General features: G+C 39.7%; 1 protein-coding gene across 1 annotated transcript; it reads left to right on the forward strand.

Annotated features, from left to right (window-relative positions):
* Positions 1–10,489: 10,489 nt before the first annotated feature.
* BMP15 (bone morphogenetic protein 15) lies at positions 10,490–15,488 on the forward strand. Its single transcript, XM_059158458.1, has 2 exons — positions 10,490–10,838; positions 14,629–15,488. The coding sequence occupies exons 1-2, from the start codon at positions 10,511–10,513 to the stop codon at positions 15,486–15,488; spliced, it is 1,188 nt and encodes a 395-aa protein (XP_059014441.1). The 5' UTR covers positions 10,490–10,510.
* Positions 15,489–16,218: the final 730 nt, after the last annotated feature.

The following is a 16,218-nucleotide window of genomic DNA, read 5'->3' on the forward strand; positions in this document are numbered from 1 at the left end:
CCATTTGTATGTCTTCTTTGGAGAAATGTATGTTCATGTCTTCTGCCCATTTCTTGACTGGATTTTTTGGGTTTTGGGTGTTAAATTTGAGAAGTTCTTGTTGATTTTGGATTCCAGCCTTTTATCTGATAAGACATTTGCAAATATCTTCTCCCCATTCTGTAGATTGCCTTTTAGTTTTGTTGACTGTTTCCTTTGCTGTGCAAAACTTTTTATCTTGATGAAGCCCCAATTGTTCATTTTTGCTCTTGTTTCTCTTGCCTTTGGATACATGTATAGCAAAAAATTGCTGCAGCTGAGGTCAAAGAGGTTTCTCCCTGCATTCTCTTCTAGGATTTTGATGGACTCCTGTCTCATATTGAGGTCTTTCATCCATTTTCAGTATATTTTTGTGTATTGTGTAAGAAAGTGGTCTAGTTTCATTCTTCTGCATGTGGCTGTTCAATTTTCCCAACACTATTTGTTGAAGAGACTGTCTTTTTTCCATTGGATATTCTTTCCTGCTTTGTTGAAGATTAGTTGGCTATAGAGTTGAGGGTCCATTTCTCTGTTCTCTGTTCTGTTCCATTGATCTATGAGTCTGTTTTTGTGCCAGTCCCATAGTGTCTTGATGATTCCTGCTTTGTACAACATCTTGAAATCTGGAATTCTGATGCCCCCAGCTTTTGTTTTCTTTTTCAATATTCTTCTATTTGGAGTGTTTTCTGGTTCCATAGAAATTTTAGGATTGTTTGTTCTAGCTCTGTGAAAAATGTTGATGGTATTTTGATAGGGATTGCATTGGATGTGTAGACTGCTCTGGATAGCATAGACATTTTAATAATATTTTTTCTTCCAATCCATGAGCATGGAATGTTTTTTTCACTTCTTTGTGTCTTCCTCAATTTTTTTCATAAGTATTCTATAGTTCAGAGTACAGATCCTTTATGTCTTTGGTTATGTTTATTCTTAGATATCTTACAGTTTTTGGTGTAATTGAAAAATAGCATCAATTTCTTGATTTCTCTTCCTTCTGCCTCACTGTTAGTGTACAGAAATGCAACTGACTTCTGTTCATTCATTTTATGTCCTGCCACTTTGCTAAATTCATGCAATGAATTCTAAATTCATGCTAAATTCTAGCAACTTTTTGGTGGACTCTTTTGGGTTTTCTACATAGAGTATCATGTCATCTGTGAAGAGTGAAAGTTTGACTTCTTCTTTGCCAATTAAATTTTTTTCCTTTAAACACCAAATTCTACACTGGTTTTTGTGACAAGGACACGGCTCATAGATCTGCACAGTGGGAGAATAGCTTCTGAGTCTTTGAAGAGGCTACTCTTTTTTTTTTTTTTTAAAGATTTTATTTATTTATTTGACAGAGAGAGATTACAAGTAGGCAGAGAGGCAGGCAGAGAGAGAGAGAGGAGAAAGCAGGCTCCCTGCCGAGCAGAGAGCCCGATGCGGGACTCGATCCCAGGACCCTGAGATCATGACCTGAGCCGAAGGCAGCGGCTTAACCCACTGAGCCACCCAGGCGCCCGAAGAGGCTACTCTTAAGCTCCTACTTTTTTGTCCCAAGTATCAGGATGTCTTCCTTGTACTAAGTTGTTCTGGCCCAGGATCCACTGGATCCACTTCTGGCCCAGGATCCAGGATTCACCTATGCCCAACCCCTGGGAAGCTGACGTCCAATAGAAAATGGTAGGATTTTTAGGGGAAAATAGTCTCCCTATCTCTAATGTGAGAAGGCAATTACCTACTTATTTGCTTTAGTATCAATTTATTTAAAGTTTTTATTTCAATTTCAGTTAGTTAACATACAATGTAATAATGTAATATTAGTTTCAGCTGTATAACACTTCCATACAACACCTGGTATTTATCACAAGTACACTCCTTAACCCCATCACCTATTAAACTCACCCCCCCCACCTCTGGTAACTAACATTTTGTTATCTATATTTAAGAGTCCTTATCTTGCTTTTCCTCTCTCTCTTTTTTCCCCTTTGTTCATATGTTTTGTTTCTTGAATTGCACATAAGTGAAATCATATGGTACCTGTCTTTCTCTGACTTATTTCACTTAGCATTATACTCTCTAGCTCTAACCATGTTGTAGCAAGTGGCAAAAATTCATCCTTTTTTATGGATGAGTAATATTCTATTATACACACACACACACATACACACATACACACACACATCTTCTTTATGCATTCATTATTGATGGACACCAGGCTGTTTACATAATTTACCTATTGTAGACAAAGCAGGAAAGAATATCTCATGGAAAAAAGATGGTCTCTTTAACAAATGGTTTTGGAGAAACTGGCAGCAAGCTGTAAAGGAATGAAACTGGGTCACTTTCTTACACCATACACAAAAGTAAATTAAAAATGGGTGAAAACTTAAGTGTGGAACAGGAAAATATAAAAATCCTAGAAGAGAACACAGGCAATAACTTCTTTGACATTGGTCATGGCAACATTTTTCTAGGTATGTCTCCTGAGGCAAGGGAAACAAAAGCAAAAGGAAACTATTAGGAGTACATTAAAAAAAAAGCCTCTGCAAAGCAAAGGAAACAGTCAACAAAACTAAAAGGCAACCTACAGAATGGGAGGAGATATTTGCAAATAACATATCTGATAAAGGGTTAGTATTCAAAAATCTATAAAGAACTTATCAAACTCAATACCCAAAAACCAAATAATTCAATTAAAAATGAGCAGGCATGTGTCTGTTTTTGTGCCAGTACCATGCTGTCTTGGTAATCACAGCTTTGTAACAAAGCTTGAAATTGGGCAACGTGATGCCTCAGCTTTGTTTTTATTTTTCAACATTTCCTGGAAGGTTTGGGGTCTTTTCTGGTTCCATAAAAATTTTAGGATTGTTTGTTCCAGCACTTTGAAAAATGCTGCTAGTATCTTGACTAGGATGGCATTGAAAATATAGATTACTCTGGGCAACATAGACATTTTAACAATGTTCATTCTTGTGATCCATGAGCATGGAATGTTTTTCCATTTTTTTGTGTCTTCTTAAATTTCTTTCGTGAGTGTTCTGTAATTCTTTCAGTATAGATCTTTACCAGTTTGGTTAGGTTTATTCCAAAGTATCTTATGGTTTCTGGTACTATTGTAAGTGGAATCTATTCTCTAATTGCCCTTTTTGCAGTTTCATTGTTAGTGTATAAGAAAGCAACTGATTTCTGTGCATTGATTTTGTATCCTGCCACATTACTGAATTGCTGTATGAGTTCTAGTAATTTGGGGGTGGAGTCTTTTGGGTTTTCCACATAAGGTATCATGTCACAAAAACAGATATATAGACCAGTGGAACAGAGTAGAGAGCCCAGATATGGACTCCCAACTCTATGGTCCAATAATCTTCAACAAAGTGGGAAAAAAAATCCAGTGGGGGAAAAAAAAAACAGTCTCTTCAAATACTGGGAAAATTGGACATGTATATATCTATGTATAGAAGAATGTATAGAATGTATAGAAGAATGGAATTTGACCATTCTCTTACACCATACACAAAGATAAACTCAAAATGGATGAAAGATCTCAACATGAAACAGGAATCCATCAAAATCCTAGAGGAGAACATAGGCAGTAACCTCTTTGACATCAGCCACAGCAACTTCTTTCAAGACATGTCTCCAAAGGCAATTGAAACAAAAGTGAAAATGAATTTTTGGGTCTTCATCAAGATAAAAAGCTTCTGCACAGGAAAGGAAACAGTCAACAAAACAAAGAGGCAACCCACGGAATAGGAGAAGATATTCACAAATAATACATAGACAAAGGGCTGATATCCAAGATCTTTAAAAGAACTCCTCAAACTCAACACTCAAAAACCAGATAATTACATTAAAAAATGGGCAGAAGACATGAATAGACACTTCTCCAATGAAGACATACAAATGGCTAGCAACACATGAAAAAATGTCATCATCATCAGCCATCAGGGAAATTCAAATCAAAACCACATTGAGATACCACCTTACACCTGTTAGAATGGTAAAGATTAATAAGGCAGAAAACAACAAATGTTAGAGAGGAGGTGGAGAAAGGGAACCTTCTTCCACTGTTGGTGGGAATGCAAGTTGGTGCAGCCACTTTGGAAAACAGTGTGGAGATTCCTTAAGAAATTAAAAATAGAGCTTCCCTATGACCCTGCAATTGCACTACTGGGTATTTACCCCAAAGATACAGATGTGGTGAAAAGAAGGACCATCTGTATCCCAATGTTCATAACAGGAATGTCCACAATAGCTAAACTGTGGGAAGAGCTGAGATATCCTTCAACAGATGAATGGATAAAGAAGATGTGGTTCATATATACAATGGAATATTACTCAGCCATCAGAAAGGATGAATACCCAACTTTTCCATCAACATGGATGGGACTGGAGGAGATTATGCTTAGTGAAATAAGTCAAGCAGAGGAAGCCAATTATCATGGTTTCACTTACTTGTGGAAAATGAAGAATAACATGGAGGACTTTAGGAGAAGGAAAAGGACACTGAATTAGGGGAAATCAGAAGGGGAGATGAACCATGAGAGACTGTGGACTCTGAGAAACAAACTGAGACTTTCAGTGGGGAGGGGGGTGGGAGGATAGGTGAGCCTGGTGGTGGGTATTAAGGAAGGCATGTATGAAGCACTAGGTGTTGTACATAAACAATGAATCTTGGAACACTGCATCAAAAACTAATGATGTATTTTATGGCAACTAAAAAAAAATAGCACAATAAAATTTTTTTTAAATGGGCTGACATGAATAAACATTTTTCCAAAGAAGTCATATAGATGGCCAATAGACACATGAAAAGATGCTCAACATCACTCATCATAAGAGAAATGCAAATCAAAACTACAAGGAGATATCACTTCACACTGGTTAGAATGGCTAAAATTAACAACACAGGAAACAGCAAGTATAGGCAAGGATGTGGAGAAAGGGGAACCCTCTTACACTGTTGGTTGGAATGCAAACTGGTGTAGTCATCTGGAAAACAGTATTATGGGGTTTCCTCAAAAAGTTAAAAATAGAACTACCCTATGATCCAACAATAGTACTACTATTTATTTACCCAAAGAACACAAAAATACTAATTCAAAAGTATACATGCACCTCATTGTTTATAACGTCATTTTCAATAATTGCTTTAGCATCACATTTTGATAGTACAAGTGATTACTAGGACCAGAGGGAGGTCAGTCAGAGAATGGTCACTGATTTACTGGTGACATAGTGTTGTGTCCATAAATGACTGAAAACTCCCAATGGCTACACCAGCTAATGCTATCTCTGAGGCCAAAAAGATTTTCAGAGTATATTGTGCTTAGCTGTTGTTTAGTTCTTGTTTGTGAACCTGGTTAAAAGGTAACATAATATTCTGGTTGCCTACAGATGATATGGTTTATAACCAATGATAAGAGTTAAAGTTCTATACACCTTATGCTAAGGTTTAGAAGGTTATACTTCAGATTACTGTCCACAGAGATTCTCTCTTAGACATTCCCTGAAGACCAAAGATCATAGGAACACCACTGGGAGCTCTTATAGAGATCATTTAGATAGAAGCTTCCCTATCCCTGCACCAAAAACCAAGTTCTGGAGACCCAGAGTAGGAAGCCAAGCCTTAAGGTATGGTAGATGGTAAGTAGACTCCTCAAAGGTAGATAAAAGCCCTGGACTTGGAGTCAGGAGGTTTGAATGCAAATCTGCCTTTCATTATAGCTGTGAGATCCAGGTTGAATCATTTAACTGCTCTGAACTTCAGTTTCTCTTTCTGTAAAACAGAAAGTTGTAATTAATGAAATAACAAATGCAGAAAGGATCCAGTAGAGACTCACTATGTAAGGCTTGTATCTGAATGTGTTCCTTGTAACTACTTCCTAACTCTTCCTACATATACCATGGAAGGGAGGACACTGTTCCTTGGGTCCTGCTTTAAGGAATCTTTCAAGTTGCCTTCAATCCATCCTTCTAAAAATTTGGGGGGCAATATTTGAAAAATTCTGAACTGATCCTGAAATGTCATATGTTCTTTTCTCCACCTACAAAAATACTACTCATAATTCAGGACCTAATCGAAATCATTCTCATTGCAAATAATTAAATGCTCTCTAGATACAATCTAGGGACTCAGGGAACTTCCTCAAGGAAGTGATATTTGGGCTGCGATATGAAGGTTGAGTGGGAGTACCCCAGGGAATGAGGGGGAGAAAGCATTCTGAACAAAGGAGACAGTATATATAAAGGCCTTGAAGCAGAGGTAGCATGGTCTGTTGGAAACACTGAAAGATAACCAGAAAGCACAGAGAAGGCCAAAACCCTTACAAATAGGGCAGTCTCAAATAGCTGTGCAGTTAATGTTCTACATAAAGTGCCTTGTTAACGGAGCTAAAATCCAGCCCATGCTCTGCTTGCTAAGCCATAGAGCTGTGTCCACCCAGAAACTATCTTTTTTTGATTTGTGAATTCTTGTTTTAAATGTCAGAAAGATGCAGAAAAGGTAGCAGCAGTCCCTACAAGGCCATGAATGTTCTGGCTCGTACTATCATACCATCCTTACCTGGAATGATTTCCCTCATTCTCTCCCAGTGTTCTGGCTTAACAGTTCTTCTGCATCCTCAGGACCTTTGCACATGTTTTCCTTGATATACTGGGTTCCACTATCATACACTCATACACAATGCTTGGTACACTGTTGAGGTTTGATGAGTTTGTTTTAGTGTATGGTCCACGACCCAAGGCTGATTTGGCTACCTTTGAGTTTTGGTCTGAATGAATTACAATTGAGTTTGAACTTCCCTGGTCTTCAGGCTGGGGAGGGTGGTGCAATTCCATTTGCAAGTGGTGTGAACAGTGACTCTTGGTACCCATGCATGGGAAAGCAGGTCCTTCCTTTTTCTGGGGCTTCTGGCATCTTTAGGGGTGGAGAGAGTCACAAGGACTTCTTAACATAGGTAATCATGATTTTTTTTTTTTTTTTTCAAAAAGAGTTGAAAGCACAGAAACAAGTTGTTTAAGACTTTCTTCTACCACCAAACTCAGGTTAGCTCCAACCACAAGGCTAGAAAGACTGTTGGTGCCCTCTTCTGGGCATTTGGGGGCAGTAGCATACATTGAGCACACCGGGTGGGGGGGCCGGGGCATTTCCAAGAAATAATCATGTCAAGTTCTTTCAATTTGCTGGTAAGAATAGAGTTGATTTTTGGATCTTTTTCTGAAATAAGAAATTGAATCTTTTTCGGAAAATAGGAAAGCTGACTTATTCAATCAGGCAAGTCTCCTGAAGCTCTGGTGGATAGAGAAATGGAATAAAAATTCAGCTAAACTTTTTTAGAAGGATGCTGAGCAGACATTTCCTTTGGTCAGGAACACTTTACATATACTTCAAAATCATAGGATATTATGATAAAATTTACCATTTATTTAAGATTATCTATGTGCTAGATACTTTCTATACATTGTCTCATTTAAATCTCACTACAATCCTAGAAGGTAAAGAGTATCTCCAACTTACAGTTAAGAAAGCTGAAGTTTAGAGAGGTTAAGCAATGGACAAAAAATGGAAGAACCAGAAATTCAAACACAAATCATGTTCTTTCCAGTGTAATATGTTGTCTCTTTTTATTTCTTTTGGCCCTGTATCTACATTACACTACTAAAAGATGTCAGAAAAATGTTCTTGACAGATGTAATCCCAGTGCAATACCACTGAAGCACTTAAGAAAATTGTACCCCAAACCCTTACATGGACCCTTTTCCAGTTGTCCTGACCATTTGTTTTATTTAGTTATGTTGTATAAAAAAGGTAGGAAGTTTAAAGTTGTAACAGACAGAGGTCAAGAGCCAAAGGGAATGTTTGGGAGGCGGAGAAGGGGGTAAGAGAGAAAGAAGGAGTTGTACAGACATGGAGAACAGAGAGGCTTTTTGACTGCCTCTCTATTGCTCATAAAGCCAAAACTAGCCCATCAGGGTGAACCCTGCTTTCTGGAGAGAAAAACTTGCATCAAATGTAAAATAATTGACCTCTGTCTAATACTTTGTGCCAGGCACTGTTTTAAGTGACTTACATGTATTAACTCATTTACTCCTAAAAAAAAAAAAAAAAAAAAAAAAACTTATGAGGAAAATCTTATCATTAATCACATTTTACATATTTGAAAATTAAACCAAAGAAGCGGCTATGATCACATGAGGAAACTGAGACACAGAGTTGAATACCTTGCCCAAGGTCAAGTTAATAAGTGATGGAATTTAAACTTAGGATACTGGCTCCAGAGCCATGTTCTTACCCATCATTATATATTACCCCTCTCAATATGTTGTAAGGATAAGCATTATTTTAGGAAATATTTACTTTGGGTATATATTGAGTGTGTGAGTGTGTGCGCTAATATTTGTGTTGGGTTGCAATGTGAAATATATTTATTTCTGTGAGTCACAGACAAAAGTGTCTAAAACCTACTGCTCTAGCAATAGTATTGCTGAATTATACATCTTCAGTCTCTAGGCTGAAGGATAACGCTAAATTACTCTCTAAAACAATTTTACCAAATCAGATTCCCACAAGCAGTGTGAGAGTAACCTGTGTTCTATATCCTCACCTGAACTTAATAGTGTCAGGCTTTTAATATGTTGCCAATCCAAACGGTGTGAAATCATATCTTATGTGGTTTTAAATTGTATCTTTCTGATTTCTATTACATATTTTCATATATTTTGAGTATTCAGATTTTGCCCTTAAAGAACCATCTGTTTATATCTTTTACTTGTATATTATGGCATGCAATACAAATGTATACAATACAACATACAACAACAGCAACTCTTTGAAGGAGCCAGCAGTACAGATGAAGAAACTCAGGCTGGCAGAAACCTTGCTTAAGGTCACTCAGCTAATACGTTATTGAGTTGGCATTTGAGTCCAGACCCAGGGGACCTGTTAGCCTATGGCTTTTGTTTTATAATACATGCCAGGGACCAAGCCATGCTCGTAAAAACAGAAGAAGGGAACAAATAAGATCAAGCATATAACAATATGCCATGTGTCTAATTAGGTTTTGTGTAATTAACGTGGCTTATTTCTTTGTGTCTTCACGAAAACTTGTGAGATAAAACATGTTATCCTCATTTTACAGGTAAGGAGACTGAGGCTCAGGGAAAGGAAAGATTTGCATTGGAGAAGTTAAATTATAGCTAAGAAGAGGCAGAATCACAATTCAAACACAGGTCTATGTGATTCCAAAGTCCATGCCGGTTTACAATAGTGCCTGTCCATAGATATTCTTGGTATGAGGTAAAGGCCTCCCACAAATCATGTCTGCCTCATTTCCTAGAGCCATGTTTTGACCTCCTGCTTCACCTTCTTCTTAGAGCCCTAACGAACTGCTTCTATTTGGAGATGGCCAGGACCACACCTACCTTTTTTGTTTCTTTTTTTTTTGTAGAATCCTGGTCTGAGGTAGCCTTAACTAACTGGCCCAGCCCACGGCCTCCCATTAACCAGTCAAATGAGATGAGTTCCCAGCCAACTTCCACCGATTCATCTTCTACTGCCTCCAGACTTCTCTGAGAAAGCCCACTCAGGATCTCAACACCTTCCATGGTAAAACAGAAATTCTTAATCAGAACTGTCAATCTTGACTGCACATTAAAACCACCTGCAGAAGTTAAAAAAAAGCCTTGATGCCCTAGTAAAAGCCCAGACCTGTTACATCAGAATCTCTGAGGACAATTCCCAGGCATCCATAATAGCTAAAGCTCCCCAGATGATTATAATGTATAGCCAAGATTGAGAACCACTTTTAAAGCATCTTCTTCAAGTTCCAGTAGCCATACTCACAGTGGTTTCCACATTTTAGTGTTCATTGAAACTTCTTGGAGTATTTGTTACGATTCAGATTTGTGGACCTCACCTTTAGAAAGTCCATGTTTTGGTTTGGACCCAAGAGTCTGCATTCTTAACAATCACCCCAGATAGTTTCACTGCAAGTCAATAGCTGATCACATTCTGGGAAATGCTGCACTAAGGGAAGGGCTACATGGAAGTGGGATGGAAGTAAAAGGTCTCTGGCCCTTTAAGGACTAATTAAGAAACTACCTTTAAAGCTATGGAGCACAGCAAGCAAGGGCTGCTTTTTCTCATCCTCGTGGATAAGGTAAGGGAGCAGGTCCTGGAATGGACCTCTCCTTTAAGGATACCTCAGCATCTGAGTAAGTGTTATCTTGTTCCTAACCCTGAAGAGCAAGAAGGATATGCTGTGTTGCTCCACCTGTTGTTTCCGTTTGTTTTGATGTGAAGAGGCCAAGTTAAGAGACCTCCTTTTGTCCAGAAGATTCTCCCAGAGGAATTGATATAGGGCTTGCCTGCTTGCCTTTCATTTTTTCTTGCCCCGTCTTTTGTGGTTGTGGAGCCATATGCAGTTACCTATGTGAAAGGAAAGGCTCAGAGTGACACCCTTTGGGTTTGGGCTGGAGCGTCTTGCTGAATACCACACGTTTCAAGATGGTCCTCCTCAGCATCCTTAGAATTCTTCTTTGGGGACTGTTGTTGCTTTTTATGGAACACAGGGTCCAAATGGCAAAGGTAGGGCAGCCCTCTATTGCCTTCATGGCTGATGCCCCTTCCTTGCCCCTGATTCGGGAGCTGCTAGAAGAAGCTCCGGGCCAGCAGCAGAGGAAGCCCCAAGTCCTCGGGCACCCTTTGCGGTACATGCTGAAGTTGTACCAGCGTTCAGCTGATGCACGTGGGCACCCTAGGGAGAACCGCACCATTGGGGCCACCATGGTGAGGCTGGTGAGACCCTTGGCCAATGTAGCAAGGCCTCTCAGAGGTGAGTTATCATACCATACTGTCCTGTCGGGAAGAGAAGTGGGGGAAAAAGAGTGTAGAGAAAGGGAACCTGTGAGTTTATTGTCAGGCTTCATTACCTAGTGGGTGAGTTGTTTGCTCAGGCTTGGATTTCAAATGATGGAAAAGTTGGAAGAAGATGGCTCCAAGGCTATTTCCCTTTAGCGTCCCAATTTGAGAACAGATTGCCTTGGGACCTACCTGAGGAATCTCTCCCAGGCCTCAGGAAAACTGAATGATGTGTCAGCTCCTGTCTTTCTAAGAAAGTCTTATTGCTTGTTATGTCACTGAAAACTATAATTGAGAAACACTCATATGCATTCTCGTTGGGGGAGCCTCTTTATGTGTGGTTGTATTCTTATAAGGCAAAGAGCACAGGATGCTGAATTGGGGAAATTTGCGAGAATAGACAGAAACAAATTAATATCAGAAGTTCTGTATACCTGGTTCGGTGAACATCTGCTATTGTATATAATCCTTAAGGACGACGACTACCATTAGCTCTCATGGAGCAATTAACCTAATTTTAAAAGATAAAACTAAAGCACAGAAGTCAAATAACTTGCAACATTCACATAGACAGTGGGTGGCAGAGATAGTATTAGAGAGATTAAGTCTGTCTGATTCTGAAGTTTCCATAACTTCTCAAGTGTTTAGATATAGTATGTTGATATCCTTGTATACCAAGCAGTTTTTCTATGGTCTATATTGCTAGTTTGGTACTAGCAATTGCTAGTATTGTCCATATTGCTAGTTTGGTACTAAAGGTATTTTAGGATTTTCTTTGTTTCCATCGTGCTTGATTTTAAAAAAGTTCTCATTAGATACTGATTCAGAAAACCAGTAGGCTTCTGAAGTATAGGGCTTTCTAGGGAATGCAGAAAGTCATCAACTTCAAGGAAATCTTGGGAACCTGGTGAGATTAATTTTGGGTATTTGCTTGTTTATACTCTCTCTTAAATGAAACAACCAATATTCCCCTAGCTAACCTTTATGTGAGTTTACTATGTGCCAGGCATTGGGAAAAATACCTCACAAACATCTTCCTTAATCCTCACCACTAGCATAGGAGGTAGGTACTATTAACATAATCATTTTGTAGGTGAAGAAATTGAGGCTCAGAGTAACTTACTCAATCTAACACAGCTAGTAATTGGTAGAGCTGGGTGTCAAACCCAGGTTTTCAAGCTCCAGAGCCAGTGCTCTTAATCATCCTGCTGTGCTGACTCAACAGATTTTAATTGCGCACCAGGCACAGTGTTTGGGTTAGGTCTGAAATGGTAAATAATGGTTCCCCTGACCTCTAGAAGCTCCCATTAAGGTATAATGGACAGATAGGTAATGGTGTTAGAGCATGACCAATGACAAGGATAAGCAGTAGGGCTCCCAGGACATGAAAGAAGAAACAGGTCACTGTTTAAAGCCAGCGAAGGGAAGCAGGGAGATAATGAAAGACTTCATTGAAGAGCTAATATTTGAGCTGGACCCTGAGGAAGGAGTAAGGAGACTATGTGTAGAGGCAGAGACAGGCATTCTGACTGAGGAAAGGGAAAATAGCTTGGGGTTAGTGGAGAGTCACTCAACAAATATTTAACACCTACTGAGAGCTAGGCACTATTTTAGGTGCTGGCATACAGATATGATCAAGACAGGCATGGTTTTCATGGATGAGACAGGTAAGTAAAAGCAGATAATTGTGAATTGTGGTAAGTGCTATCAAATAATGAAATTGATTTTGATAGAGAATAACAGATCCTTCCTTTACGTGGGATTGTCAGAGAATGCATCTTTGAAGAGGTGACCTTTGAGTTGAGACCTGTAAGATAAGTAACTAGGCATGAGAAGAATAGAGAAAAGCCTGATTTAGGCAGAGGGAACTATGGGTACTATGGCCTAGAGGGTGGAAACAAGCTTGTCTGACTTGAAGATTAGAAGGAAGATCAGTATGGCTGAAGTGTATTGAGCATTGTGAAGAGTGGCAGGAAATGAGGCTGATGAGAGGCAGAGACTTACAGGCCATTGTAAGGAATCTGGATTTCATTCTGAGTGCAGTAGAAAGCTGTGCATTATTTGCACAGTTTGTAGAGATGATAAGGGGCTAGAAAGGAGGATGCCTAGAATTACGTCACTGTCTTGGTCTGACTGTTGAACATACTGGCATCTAGGACTCTGGAAAGGATCCAGAAATGGATGACAAGAGTACAGGGACAAATCTCTCCATTAGGAGATGACCCAGCTGAATTGAACTTGCCTGGAGAGCTATGCCAGGTTCAATCACACAGGATGTGTGAGTCAGCCATTTCCCTGAAAAATTCTGAGCAGACCCTTCCTGGCTCTGATCCTTAGCCACTCCACCCTGCTTCAGGAAATATGTGATGTCAAGGTCTGAAAGGAAAGGGCAGTTCCTCACCAGACAGTCTGCTAGAGGTTGGGTTGGGCTCTTTCTCAGGCAGGGTGGGGCAGGTATATGGGTGGGCCTCTTGGAAAGAAGATTATAGGATGGGAGTGTAGAGTAACTTGAGAAAGCAAATACAAGTTTGGCTTGGGCTCTGTGTGAATGATGTCCAGTGACCCAAACTTGAGGGTGTATTTAGCATAAGTTGAATCTGAGCTATGAAAAAAATCCTGATGACTCAAGATATTAAAGCACTTCTACATTGACCAGTCCAGGCCTACTGAAAAATCCAAGCTTGTGTATTCAGTGAAGGAGGAAGGTTAGGTAAATAATATGTATATTAACATGCAAATGTTTATCAGTAAGATGTTTGAAGATAAAAGCAGCCATTTTCTTGCAATGCCTGTTTTTTGTTATCTTTGCTCTGGACCTTTTTTCCAGGAGAGGGTGCAGAAATTCAGAGCACTGTGGGCCCAGCTCTCCAACCTTTTGGCCACTGGGTGTCAGCATTACAGTCTGGATTAATCCCCAAGAGGCTTTCAGCTTCTGGTAGACTTCTTAGCAAGCAAAATATTTATCTGAACAAGGCCTTGGTGAAAATGGTATTTAGGGGCTTGGTGGTACAATGAATGCACATGAATAATCATTTCCAGTAAGAAATGAACAAGGAGAAACTGAGAGTTAAGGGGAAAATGGTTTAAGAAGGAACAGCTGCTCAAGAAGCAATTCTTAATGTAGAAGGTGGAAATGGCAAAACAGCTGCCCCCACTAGGGAAAAATAGACAAAATTATTTTGTGGCATCGTGGTCCCAGATTTGAAGTGATGGCAGGCCATAGATAGCCCCCAATATTGGGCTGTTACCTCAAAGTTTCATCTGTATAATGATATGACAGGAGAACTCATTCTTAATTCATGCATGTCTCAACAATTCTCTTAATTGATCACTTTTAATAGTCAACTAATACTGATCTTCTTCCATACACACAAAATAATTCCATATTTGGGTTTTCTTTCTCTCATCCTCTGTTGTGAGTGATCTAAAAATGGAACACAATATCTTTTTAAGGGAAACCTACTTGGGCTCAAATCTTGATTCTACCATATTCTGGCTTTGTATGTACTCTGGCATAACTTCTCTGAGCCTCAATTTCTTTGTCTGCAAAATGGTGATAATTACTATCTCATAAGGCTTCAGATTAAAGGGCTAATGCTTTAAAACATCTAATAGTAAATGCTTGACAAATGATAGTGATTATTATGGTCTTGCTTTATTTTAAGGGCTGCTTACAGCTGTTAGTTTGTATTGAGCGGAGTCGTGACGGAGATTCAGGCTCCAGGTAAGAAGCTAATCCTCTGCTCTTGTCCCCTCCTGTGTAGGCCCCTGGCATATAAAGACTCTGGATTTTCCTTTGAGACCAAACCGAGTAGCATACCAGCTAGTCAGAGCCATTGTGGTTTACCGCCATGAACTCCACCGAGCTCATTTCCATCTCTTCTGCCACATGCAACCCTGGCTCCAGAAAAGCCAAACCAATCACTTCCCTTCTTCAGGAAGAGGTTTCTCAAAGCCTTCATTTCTGTCCAAAGCTTGGACTGAAGTGGATATCACACAACATGTTCACCAAAGGCTCTGGAATCCCAAAGGACGCAGGGTTCTACGACTCCGCTTCATGTGCCAGCATCAAAAAGGTAGTGAGATTCTTGAACTTCAGTGGCGTGGCACTTCATCCTTGGACACTGCCTTTTTGTTACTCTATTTCAATGACACTCATGAGAGTGTTCAGAAGGCCAAACTTCACCCCAGAGGCCTGGAGAAATTCATGGAAAGGGACTCTTCTCTTCTCTTGCGGAGGGCCCGCCAAGCAGACAGTATCATATCTAGGGTCCCTGGCCTCTCTGGGGAACATGATAGGCCTCAAAGTAAAAAGTGTTCCCTCCAACATTTCCAGGTCAGCTTCCACCAGCTGGGCTGGGATCACTGGATTATTGCTCCCTACCTATATACCCCAAACTACTGTAAAGGATCTTGCCCTCGAGTACTACACTATGGTCTCAATTCCCCCAATCATGCCATCATCCAGAACCTTGTCAATGAGCTGGTGGACCAGAGTGTCCCTCAGCCCTCCTGTATTCCTAATAAGTATGTTCCCATTAGCATCCTTTTGGTTGAGGCAAATGGGAGTATCTTGTACAAGGAGTATGAGGATATGATTGCCCAGTCCTGTACATGTAGGTGATAGCAAAAGTAAATCTAGCTCAGGTTCTGAGAAATTGGAAGAATATTTAACATAACAAAACAAATATCAGTGTTAAAGCTGCAAGTGTTCTACCTGTGGTCATCTACCAATTCTTTGGGTTCCATTCCTTGCCCTAAGTGTTACTTAAGTCTCTTCTCCCCATGTATGAGGTCCTCACTTTATACAAACAGTTCTGATACCAAACATTAGTACAGTTTGACCGCTAGTCAGAGCCCTTAAAGATGTTCTTTTGGAGATCCCCAGCTTTCTTGTCTCTTTTTTTTTTTTTCTTTATGCTGGCTTTGTCAAAAGTCACTAATCCATGATAGTAGAACTTCTGGAATTGTCCTACCAAGGCCTGCAAAGATGAAATCTTCCTAGTAGCCGTCTTTTTGAGGCTTTCTAAAAGACCATGGGTTAAGAAAGCCACTTGAGATTTTACTCCTTTATGTTGCCTCCTGTATCCTCAAAACTAGTATGTCATCAGAAAGACTTCCTGCATCTGTGTTTGCATTGCCCTCTGAATCTAAAACTAACTTTTCTCAGGTGGATTAAAAAATGTTTAGGTAATAATCTCCATTGAAATATTTGGCAGGAAACAGTGTTTCTAAAATACCAGGGATTTTTCTCTCAGCCTCTGAACCTGGGGAAAGTATATGGGATCCCTTTTCTGGGGTAAGGAGAACAGCCTTTGATAAGACTGATAGGAGAACTTGAATAAGGACCTGAG

Source organism: Mustela lutreola, chromosome X (assembly GCF_030435805.1).
Source record: "Mustela lutreola isolate mMusLut2 chromosome X, mMusLut2.pri, whole genome shotgun sequence".
Lineage (NCBI taxonomy): Eukaryota > Metazoa > Chordata > Mammalia > Carnivora > Mustelidae > Mustela > Mustela lutreola.

Bases quoted from the DNA above. Each gene is read 5' to 3' on its own strand.
- BMP15 (XM_059158458.1), top strand. From the start codon at position 10,511: ATGGTCCTCCTCAGCATCCTTAGAATTCTTCTTTGGGGACTGTTGTTG. The intron at 10,839-14,628 runs GTGAGTTATCAT...CCTCCTGTGTAG, and splicing joins TGTAGCAAGGCCTCTCAGAG to GCCCCTGGCATATAAAGACT.